Here is an 11,985-nt window from a genome sequence, read left to right on the forward strand (position 1 = left end):
GAAAAAGAACTTTTTTTTTTTAAACGTTTGCGACGATGTCATTCATGACAGCCACGATAGTTGATTCTAATATATAATAATTTTAAATATATATATATATATATATATATATTTCGTGTATTTTAATATATTTTTATTATGCAATAGTCTTTTACAAGAGTATTCAGTATGATGTTAGCAGAGGAAACGCAAGTGAGCACAGTGTGGCTTCAGTGCGTGTTACTCTTCAGCATTGTTTGGGGCATGTGCTCAACATTAATGAGCGACAGCAGAAAAATCTTCGACGTGTATCTACGAAAACTGTTACTCGGTAATATCGACGAGTATCCTAAGCCGAAGGTGTTCAAGCTGACAAAGCAACAAATTTTTCCCGATAGAGATACGGTGTATGATTGGATTTACGACAAGAGGAACAACGGCTGCTGGATATCTTGGATGGATACTATGCAGCAGGTATCAAAAAAAGCGAGCACGTATATCAAACGAGCACAAAAATTTGAAAAGGAATAACAATTGTTTCTAACAATTTCCACGTTTAATAATCTTTGTATTTTTTTATATAATAAATATCAAAGGGGAAATAATAAAAATTCATTTTTAACTGAAATATTTTTAAAATCCATAGAGAAAAATTAGACAAAATAAGAAATTAATTGACATTTAAAATATATGCATATTTTTCAGGCACCTTTATTAGCAACAGCGAAGGCCAGCGAGCTGATCATCCAGACGACCGAGACATCCATTCAGCATTTCTTCATCAAACAATTTATGCACAGATCGATTCCGATTTTGTTTGTGGGTCCAACGGGCACTGGCAAGTCCGCTATCGTACTGAATTATCTCATGTCGTTGCCTCGGGAGAAATTCCTGGAGAACGTTATAAACTTCAGCGCTCGTACCAACGCGCCGCTGACACAAGAGATAGTCATGTCGAAGTTGGATAGAAGGAGAAAAGGGGTCTATGGTCCCGCCATGGGAAAGAAATGCGTATTATTTGTAGATGATCTCAGCATGCCGCAAGTGGAAATCTATGGCGCTCAACCGCCAATAGAATTGCTTCGTCAATGGATAGATCATGGCTATTGGTTTGATCCGAAGGATACTTCGATTCTGTATCTGGTGGATATCTTGCTGATTGCAGCTATGATACCACCTGGAGGCGGCTCGAATATCGTAACGCCAAGATTCACTCGTCACATGCACGTAATCGGTATCGATTCCTTCGAGGAAGCCACGATGACCAAGATCTTCTCATCGATTCTCGACTGGCACTTTGCAAAAGGCTTTATCATGGAGATTTCACGACTGGGCAAAATGGTGGTGAACGCTACTATGGATGTGTTTCTTGCGGCCATCAAAAACTTTCTGCCGATACCGTCAAAAAGTCATTACAAGTTCAACTTACGCGACTTTAGTCGGGTTATTGGCGGCGTGCTTCTCGTGCCGGCCGCTAGATTGAAAGATCCTGACAAACTCATCAGATTGTGGATTCATGAGGTATATCGAGTTTTTCATGACAGGCTAATAGATGATACCGATCGTGAGATGTTATTTAAGATGGTGCGATACACATGCTACGATAAGTTGCGCCAGCCGTTGGAAAAGGTGCTCGTCAGTTTGCTGAAACCGGGCGAGAAGATGATTACGAGTTCTCACATTCGCAATCTTTTCTTCGGCAATTATATTGAACCCGACGCCGATCCAAAAATATACGATGAGGTAACGGATCTGGAAGATCTTCAAGAGAAGATGGATTACTATCTGGCTGAATATAACGCGGTTTCGCAGACGCCAATGAATCTGGTGTTGTTTCGATATGCGATCGAACACATCTCTCGCATATCTCGTGTACTACTACAGGATAACGGTCATGTTCTGCTCGTTGGAGTGGGTGGTTCCGGTCGTAACTCTTGCGCCAGACTAGCGACTAGCATGTGCGAATATCTGATACAGCAAATTGAGATCACGAGGACTTATGAAATGCCTGAATGGCGAGAAGATTTGAAGTACTTATTATTGCGCGTTGGTTGCGATGGCAAACCTACCGTTTTCATTTTCGGCGATCATCAAAGCAAAGACGAGTCTTTTATCGAGGATATCAACATGATTTTGAACACTGCAGACGTGCCCAACTTGTACGCGATAGAGGAGAAGGCGGAGATATTGGACAAAATGATGACTGTGGCGCGAGACGTGAGCGGTGGTAGAAAGGCGGAAACGACACCGATGGCACTCTACAATCTCTTCATTGAGAGGATTAAAAAAAATCTTCATATAATTTTAACAATGTCACCAATAGGCGAGACATTTCGAAATCGTCTCAGGATGTTTCCGTCGCTGATCAATTGTTGCACCATCGATTGGTACACATTGTGGCCGGAAGACGCCCTCGAGAGAGTAGCCAGGATATCATTGAGAGATCTAGATATTGGTTCGGAACTGCGAGAGAAATGCGTGCAAATTTGCAAACAATTCCATACAAGCGTCTCAATAACAAGCGAGGATTACTATTTGACGTACAGCAGACGGTATTATGTGACACCCACGAGTTTTCTGCAGTTAATCAAATCGCTATATAGATTATACGGACAAAAGATCGAACAGATCACCATCCAACAGAATCGCTATGAGACTGGTCTGGAAAAGCTGGATTTTGCCGCCGGCCAGGTGGCGATCATGCAGGACGAGCTACAACAGTTGCAGCCCAAGTTATTGGCGCAGTCACAACTGAGCGACAAACTGATGATCCGAATCGAACAGGACACCGTCAATGTGGAAGCGAAGAAGGAAATCGTAGCGGCCGATGAGGCCTTAGCGAACGAAGCGGCAGCAGCTGCGCAGGCCATCAAAGACGATTGTGAGAGCGACTTGGCGGAAGCTACTCCAGCACTAGAAGCTGCTCTGGCGGCATTAGATACTCTGAAGCCGGCAGACATCACGATCGTGAAGGCGATGAAGGCTCCGCCAGCTGGTGTTAGATTGGTGATGGAGGCAGTTTGTGTGCTGAAAGGCGTAAAGCCGGAGCGAGTTCAGGATCCGACCACTGGCCAAACGATAGATGACTACTGGCCCGCATCGATCAAGCTGCTGGGCGACATGAAGTTTTTGGAGAACCTGAAAAACTTCGATAAGGACAATATACCACCTGCGTACATGAAGCGCATTCGCGAAAAGTTCATAAATGATCGAAGTTTTCAGCCGGAGGCGATTAAGAAGGTTTCTACCGCCTGCGAGGGTCTCTGCAAGTGGGTGCGTGCCATGGAAGTATATGATCGCGTAATTAAGGTCGTAGCACCAAAGAAAGCGATGCTAGCGGAAGCCGAGGCCGCACTGGCCACGCAGATGGAAATGCTCAACGAAAAGAGAGCTCTACTGCAAGAGGTAACGCAGAAGCTGCAATCTCTGAACGATGAGTTTGCCGAATGTATGCGCGAGAAGAAAAAGCTCGAGGATCAGATCGATTATTGCAGACAGAAATTAGAAAGGGCGGAGAAACTACTGGGCGGTTTGAGTGGCGAGAAGAGTAGATGGAGCGAGACTGCTAGTAAACTGGGCGCTAGCCTAGGTAATGTGATCGGAGACGTTCTATTATCATCTGGGATGGTAGCTTACCTAGGAGCGTTCACAGTGGAATATAGGAACAAATTGATTAGCCAATGGCATGCGTCTTGCGTGAAAGCAGCTATACCATGTGGCGCCAAGTTCAATCTGATCGATATATTGGGCGAAGCGATAGAAATTAGAGGCTGGACTATTCATGGATTACCGGCCGACAACTTCTCAGTGGAAAACGGAATAATCATAAAGCACGCCGATCGCTGGCCGCTCATGATAGATCCACAGAATCAGGCGAATAAGTGGATAAAAAACATGGAAAAATCAAACAAACTGGCAGTGATCAAACTCACAGATCCCAATTATGTGAGAGTGATGGAGACTTCTATTCAATTAGGAATTCCAGTACTGTTGGAGAATATTCTAGAAGAGATTGACGCGATTTTAGAGCCTGTATTGTTAAAGAATGTATACAAGCAGCGCGGAGTGTTATATATAAAGTTTGGTGAAACCGTACTGGATTACAATCCAAACTTTCGATTCTACATCACTACACGCCTTCGAAATCCGCATTACTTGCCCGAGATCGCGGTGAAGGTAACTTTATTGAATTTTATGATTACACCTCAAGGTCTGCAGGATCAATTGTTAGGTATAGTCGTAGCCAAAGAGCTACCGACTTTGGAAGAAAAGAAAAATCAGTTAATAGTGGAAGGAGCGAACAACAGGAAAATCTTGAAGGAGATCGAGGATAAGATTTTGGAGGTTCTCACGACATCGGAAGGCAATATACTTGAAGACGAGACCGCTATCAAAATACTCTCGACTTCGAAGGTGCTATCAGAAGACATTCAGGCGAAACAAGAGATCGCGGTGAAAACTTCGGAGGAGATAGATGAAGCTCGCAATGGCTATCAGCCGGTCTCGAAACATGGAGCGGTTCTCTTTTTCTGCATTTCCGAATTGGCCAATATCGACCCTATGTATCAGTATTCGCTACCATGGTTTCTCCATCTCTACGTCACGGCAATAGCCAATAGCGAGCAATCAGATAATCTGAACACGCGAATGAACAGTCTCAATTCATACTTCACTGCAAGCATTTATAGAAACGTATGTCGATCTCTGTTTGAAAAGGACAAGTTGATATTTTCTTTGGTCCTCTGCGCCGGTCTGCTACGTGCTGCTCGTAAACTGGAGGAAGATCTCTGGGTGTTTTTATTGACGGGCGGAGTGGCTTTCGACAATCCTTATCCCAATCCTGACCCCTCATGGTTATCCGACAAATCCTGGTCCGAAGTCGTGAGAGCTAGCCTCTTACCGGGTCTCGAAAAATTGAGAGAGTCCTTCCAGTCCAACATATCACAGTGGAAAACGTATTACGATCTATTCAATCCGCAAGAGCATCCACTTCCACCGCCTTTCGAGCATGTGGCCGAGAGCTTGAGGAAACTCGTGATCCTGAGATGCGTGAGGACGGACAAGATGGTCGCCGCTGTTCAAGCATTCGTCATTCACCATATGGGTGCGTCGTTCATGGAACCGCCGCCATTCGATCTCCAGAGCTCGTACAACGACTCGAGCAATGTCACGCCGCTCATCTTTGTGCTCTCACCTGGTTCAGATCCGATGGCCGGTCTGATAAAATTCGCCGAGGATCGTGGAATTTCAAAGCAGAATCTCATGACGATATCGCTGGGTCAAGGCCAAGGCCCCATCGCGACCGGCATGATTGAGAGAGGTATTAAAAGCGGCGAGTGGGTTATTCTGCAAAACTGCCATCTCGCCATTTCATGGATGAAGGAACTTGATCGGATATGTGACGAGATCATCGTGCCCGAGAATACGCATCGCGATTTTCGAATATGGCTGACTAGTTATCCGTCCAAAGGATTTCCAGTATCCATATTGCAGAACGGCGTCAAGATGACGAACGAACCACCGAAAGGGCTGAAGAGCAATCTGCTGCGAAGTTACCTGAACGATCCCATATCGGATCCTAAATTCTTTCGCGAGTGTACGAAAGTGGTAGAATGGAGAAGATTGCTATTCTCTCTGTGCTTCTTCCACGCAGTAGTTCAGGAAAGACGAAGTTTTGGTCCACTCGGCTGGAACATACCTTACGAATTCAACGAATCTGATTTGCGCATCAGTATTCTACAATTGCAAGTACGCGCTAGCATTTTTTTATTAATTGATAAATATTATTATGAAATTAAATTATTATATAATGTATTATCTTATTGATCTAGCTATTTTTAAATGATTACGATGAAGTGCCATTCGACGCACTCATTTATCTGACGGGAGAATGCAATTATGGAGGAAGGGTGACCGATGATAAAGATAGACGCCTGCTGAATTCGTTACTGAAGAATTTTTACAATCCCAAAGTTATTACACAGAAACGGTAATATTCGTTTTTAACATTAGACAGAATTAAAAAATCTAAAAATGTATTCTTTGAACAACTTGGAATCGTTTTTTTTTTTCACAAAAATAAAGTTCAAGTTTGAATAAAAATAGATGAGAGAGAAAACCTTCTTCTTTATTTAATTTCTAGAGATTTATCTTAATAAAATTTCAAAAATCGTAAACCAAAGTATTTAACGTTAAAAATAACAAAAAAATTATAAGAAAGCTGACTAATTTTTTATTAAAAGAAAACTGACTCCAAATTTTTGTCGGACAATATGCTCATGAATTTTTTTCTCACAACATTCTATATAATTCATATTTTTTATGTAGATACCCTTTTTCTCCGAGCGGAATTTATCATATGCCGGAAGATACCGATCACGAAGGATGTCTGAAATATATTCGCAGTTTACCTATCAATCAGATGCCGGAAGTCTTTGGTTTGCACGAGAATGCGGACATAGCGAAGGATAATCGAGAAGCAAAGCAACTGTTGGCCGGCGCGCTTTTGACTCAGCCACAAATTAGCGGAGTAGGTGAGTAAATGACATATGTATAGCTATTTTAGTTTCCCTAATTATTGAAATTTTTCCCTCTGCTTTTTCCAAATCATGTGCCGTGCTTATTAGTTATTACGTACAGTTTTTATGTGGCTTTCAATATACTTTCGCTCTATACAGCGTTATCTGCAATTACTACTATAGCAGCATTGTAGAGACATTTCGTTACAAAAAGATTGCAAATATTATTGCGCAATCTTTCTGTATCATATATAAAATTGAAGCGGTATAACTTTCACATAATATATGATTATATTCTACAATAAACATTTTTACTGTTTTTTTATCAGGTGTCGAGAGAGACATGGATGAAGTGGTTTTCGCTCTGGCCGGTGAGATCTTATCAAAGATGCGACCGCAATTCGATATTGAGTCCGCGTCGAATAAGTATCCGGTACTCTATATAAACAGCATGAACACGGTGTTGCGTCAAGAACTTGTTAGATTCAACGAGCTTACCGATGTCATCAGAGAAACGTTGAGCAATGTGCGAAAGGCCATCAGAGGACAGGTGCTGATGTCACTAGAATTGGAAGAAGTCTACGTTAGCATGAGCATCGGTAAAGTGCCGCTCGCTTGGGACAGAAAGTCATATCCTAGCTTGAAGCCGCTCGGTAGTTATGTGAACGATCTATTGGCGAGATTGCAATTTTTGCAAAATTGGATCGACCACGATGCACCAAACGTGTTTTGGATATCCGGTTTCTTTTTCACGCAGTCATTTTTGACGGCGGTGCTGCAAAATTACGCTCGCAAGCATAGGATACCGATCGATCAGCTAGACTTCGAATTCGAAATCACCCCGTTCGAATTAAGCGTCGACACTGCCCCCTCCCACGGGGTTTATATCATCGTACGTAAAATTTCGCAAATATATAATTCTTAAATTAGAACTTTAAAATTAAAATCCAATTTTAAATTGAAGTTTTTACACTATTATCTTGCAGTGATGACGCATCCTCGTTTATATTAGACTTTTTACTATCGATTAATTTTTACCTGTGTGCGACGGTTTTTCTTCAGGGTCTTTTCCTGGAAGGAGCTCGATGGAACAGAGAGACGAGACTACTGGACGAATCTAAGCCTAAAATAATGTTCGATGTGCTACCTATTATATGGTTAAAACCCGGTATAAAAAGTAAATTCGATATAAGAGACGTTTATCATTGTCCAGTATACAAAACGAGCGCTAGACGTGGTGTATTAGCTACTACTGGACATTCTTCCAATTTTATACTATATATCTTGATTCCAACGGATATCGACGAACCACATTGGATTAACAGAGGTGTGGCTGCCCTTTGTCAACTCGATGATTAAAAATGATAGATATGAATTATTGACATGAGAATTAGATATACGATTGATTCACATTATACCATTTCACACGACAATGTATTGAACAGCTAATGTAGAATTGAATTAATGAAGAGTTAATTACATAGTAATATTTTAGAAATCGAAGTTTGTGTGTGTGTGACAATTTTGCAATTTTGTATACTTTAAATAGCATGTGCATTATTTTTTAAAAAAGCTATTGTATAATATATTTAATATATTTATAATATATTTATAAGGAAAGAAGCACTTTCGGATATTTTCTTTTTACAAGAAAACCTTGGGGGAGGGATCAGAACGGTATAAAGTATATATGACTATATACAATATTATAAATATATTTAGCAACAACAATCGCATTATCGTCATTAATAATATTCATTAATCTCTTATATACATCGTATTGTCTATTATGATAGAATTTATATATACATATATATTTCATAAAACTTCATTTATAGATTATTCGATGAAAACAATAATGATCACATTCTCGATTATTCACCTCTCGATTATTTGATCGGCATTGTAGACGCTTCATATATATCATAATCATTCTTTATCAGGTACATGTTCATGGAGCGAAACAGTTTTTCTATGCAAGAAGAAATATTTTGTATTGTATATAATTCTTATCATATATACAGGAGGAATATTTAAATGCATTTATACATATATATATATATATAAAGGAATGTGTGTCATAGACTGTAACAGGCATATAAGGGACGAAACAAAACGCTGAGTCCCCTTACGAAGATTATAAAGACAGAAATGCGTTCAAATATTCCTGTAAAAGTATTACAATGTCTCGTATACATATTTTTCAATATCGAATATCTTTAGTAGAATTTTAATTGTCATGAGAATAGTCGATCATCATTGACTGTATTTCTAGTCGCATTTTCATAATTCCATCGTCTTAAATGCACAAAATTGATTTAATCCATGATATACATGATATCCATTGATATCCATGATCTATTAAATAAAAATAAGACATAAAGAAAGAATAGATGCGTATTCGTTTATAAAGGATGACGAAAGTTGCGTGATTAGATTTTTATAAAAATTTTATCATTTCAAAACTCTTTAATAACGACAAATTTTGTTATTTAGTATTTTATAATTTCAGTTTGATGCAATTTTTACTTAAATCAATTAAAGATTCTTGAACTTGCATCTTATATTTTTAATTCTCTTATACATTTATTGAGAAATTGTGTGAAAGAAAAAAAGAAATTGTGTGCCAAATTTTTAATATATCCTGTACACATACGCAATTAATCTATATGTTTGACGCGACACTTGTGGCGAACGTCGATTAACAAAGGAGAGAACAAGTCCTTATGTCTGATCTTGGATAATTTAATCGAGTTTCAAGCTATAAATGTCGCATAACGGACTAGTTAAACGCGAGTCTTGTGGCAGACTCATGTTACGGACTAGTTAGTCACAACGTCAAAATCGCAATACGTTACAAAAATGATGCGAGAATCGCTATTAACAACACATGCACACATGGCCATACATATATACAAATCCGATTTTGCAATTTTGCAAAAAGTTTATCTCACAAAAAAGAATTCCTGGTGAAATGCAAAAGACACGTACACAGCCTTCGAATTTGTGCATAAAATGAAATTATTATATATATCGATTGATAAATCTTGCATTCTAATAACAATACACCTATGGATAACCGAATGAATCGCCTTCAAAACAATGTCTTTTAATTCTCCGCGAGTGATGTAATACTTTATAATGAGAATATCGATTCTGATAAGTAGATGCATATGCACATTTCGGACAAACTTGTATATATAGAAAAATATCATTTTAAAGGAGAAATCAATATAAAATACACAAAAGTGCTCCGAAAGTATTGTAGAAGTTGAGAAATATAAATCGGAAGACCACGATATACATAACAATCAATCACATGATGATCTTCTGATGGATTTGACTATATACAATAGAGACTTCTTGCAATAATGTGTTTCGAAAAACAAGAATCACTACATTAATTCGCAATTATTTCACAATCCGCATCTTGAACTTTAATGTTTACTGTATTTATAATATAATATTGTAGCCTCTAATAAATCAGGAAAAATTTAGGCATTATATAATAAATTTGCAAATCTAATCTAGTTACTGAAATATCAAAATAATTTCCCTTAACATTTGAGCTTTTATTACGAGCTACTCGTTTTAATGTTCAACGCGGTTTATCGTATTTGACGCTGTTGAGCACTTCCAAAATCTTTTGCGTGTCTTATTTGATCTCTCTCTTGCTATATATCTTTGTATCCTAAAAAATGCATTTTACTAGACTTATCAATTTTCACTGTTCGTGGTATCGACCAGCGCCGGATCGATTTCCTGCGGTATCTCATTCCTCGATTTTTTGGCCCTATATTCGACATAACAAAAGGCCGCTGTACCAAAGAATATAGTCACAAGTAATACCAGGAGTTGTATATGCAGTCCGGTTTTGGTACTGTACGAAAAGCTAATGGCCGCTGCGACCGATTGACAGAATTTAAAAAGAGCAAAGGCCGGCGCACTTTCCTTGACGAATAGGATACCCAGCAGCGAATAGACCTGCGTGTTGAAGCAGGCATCGCCGAAGCCGAGAGTGAGACTGCCCACCATCGCGAGGATCTGCGAAGCCGGGATGTAACCCTTATTGTCAGTGTCCTCGAATGGCGCATCATCCGGCAGATTCAGGAAGATGCTGATGAAAGCGAAAAGATGCACGAAGAAACCAGTAAGCACCACTGGCCAGCCACCGCAATTACGGAATATCTTGGATGCGAAAATGCCGAAGATGGCACCGCCTATGACCTCGCCGAGTCCGATAAAGATACCGGATAGTCCTACGAGACTTTTACGATTTTCGCCCATGGCTTTGGTAAAGCCGACGCTGCTCGAGTATACGCCGGAATAGAAAGTAAGCTCCAGACCCGTGTAGATGAACGTGAATGACAGCAGCAGCATGTTTGGCGTGAGGAAGAGTTTGATCGCGTCTGTGAAGGCACACCACGCGGCCTCTAGAGGTTTCTTGCGCATTGGTTCCGGCAGTTGCAGCTCCTTGTCGGCACTAGATACCCCCTCAGCTTCGCCTAGCGATAATCTCTGCGGTGATCTGTTCAAAGTCGCCAGTATTACGGTGCCGATCACCGAAAGACCGGTCAGCACGCCGAAAACGATCGTCCGTTGCCCATGATCAATGGTAGGTGATTTGAACATGAAGTAGACAAATAGATTACCGGCGAACTGCGATGTCTGGAAAATCGCCCAAAATATACCAGCGTTCCGAGACATGGTGTCGCTGTCGCTATTCTCCGTCAGGTATTGTCCGTGACCGGTCCATATGAGAGCGGCGCCTACTCCGAGAACGGCTGACATAGCGTACAGTAATGCCTCGTGCGGGCAGAAGAACGAGGCGATGAACAGGACGTAGCAACAGGAACCGGTGAGTATGGCCACCCGCGGACCCGTTACCGAGATGTATGACGGCGCCAGCCAGTTACAAGTCGCGAACACGCCATAGATTATGGCTAGACTGATATAAGCATCAGCATTGAAGCTGCTATCCTCTCCGTGGATGCTGGTCAGAACAGTTTTCTACAAACAAAGATCGATGTAAAAAGGTCAACATATGGATACTTTTTAATATGATTTTAATAAGACTTTTTAATATTTCTTGCGGTGGTAGCGATTTTGTGTAGACTATTGTAAACTTACTTTCTTGCAGTGATGCCTTATCCATTGACCAATTTAGAAATGCCAATTGGTAAAAAGAAGCTGTTTTATGTCTTTACAGAATGCTTCTATATAGAAGATTCTAAGGATTCTAAGCTCTAAGGATATACTCAATCAATTTACGTATTAAATTTGGAGTTGAATTCTTTTCAGCGAATGTTTATATGTTTTCTCTTCTTTTTAATCTTAATATTTAAAATGTGAAAATCTTTACACATTTAAAGATCTTTCTCGATTATAAATTTTATTAAAATAAAATTGAGATATTATATACGCTTCTTTTATATTTTCGCAGGAAAATTATTAAGAAATGCAAGAGAAACGTATTCCGAACGAGAAA

General features: G+C 39.9%; 2 protein-coding genes across 4 annotated transcripts in view; one reads left to right on the plus strand and one right to left on the minus strand.

The window, feature by feature from the left end:
• The window catches only part of LOC115240025 (dynein heavy chain 3, axonemal), a 20,470-nt gene extending 10,934 nt beyond the window's left edge, over positions 1-9,536 (plus strand). For all 3 annotated transcript variants that reach the window (XM_029814961.1, XM_029814959.1, XM_029814960.1), the window contains 6 exons: positions 148-453; positions 685-5,727; positions 5,811-5,968; positions 6,307-6,512; positions 6,827-7,389; positions 7,560-9,536. In XM_029814961.1, the coding sequence (XP_029670821.1) occupies positions 148-453; positions 685-5,727; positions 5,811-5,968; positions 6,307-6,512; positions 6,827-7,389; positions 7,560-7,856 (6,573 nt within the window). In that variant the 3' untranslated portion in view covers positions 7,857-9,536. The remainder of the gene's footprint in view (positions 1-147; positions 454-684; positions 5,728-5,810; positions 5,969-6,306; positions 6,513-6,826; positions 7,390-7,559) is intronic.
• The window catches only part of LOC115240028 (UNC93-like protein MFSD11), a 9,144-nt gene continuing 6,276 nt past the window's right edge, over positions 9,118-11,985 (minus strand). The window contains exon 2 of the mRNA XM_029814970.1: positions 9,118-11,507. Within this exon, the coding sequence (XP_029670830.1) occupies positions 10,215-11,507 (1,293 nt within the window). The 3' untranslated portion in view covers positions 9,118-10,214. The remainder of the gene's footprint in view (positions 11,508-11,985) is intronic.

The sequence above is a fragment of the Formica exsecta genome, unplaced genomic scaffold (assembly GCF_003651465.1).
Source record: "Formica exsecta isolate Colony F162 unplaced genomic scaffold, ASM365146v1 scaffold4, whole genome shotgun sequence".
NCBI lineage: Eukaryota > Metazoa > Arthropoda > Insecta > Hymenoptera > Formicidae > Formica > Formica exsecta.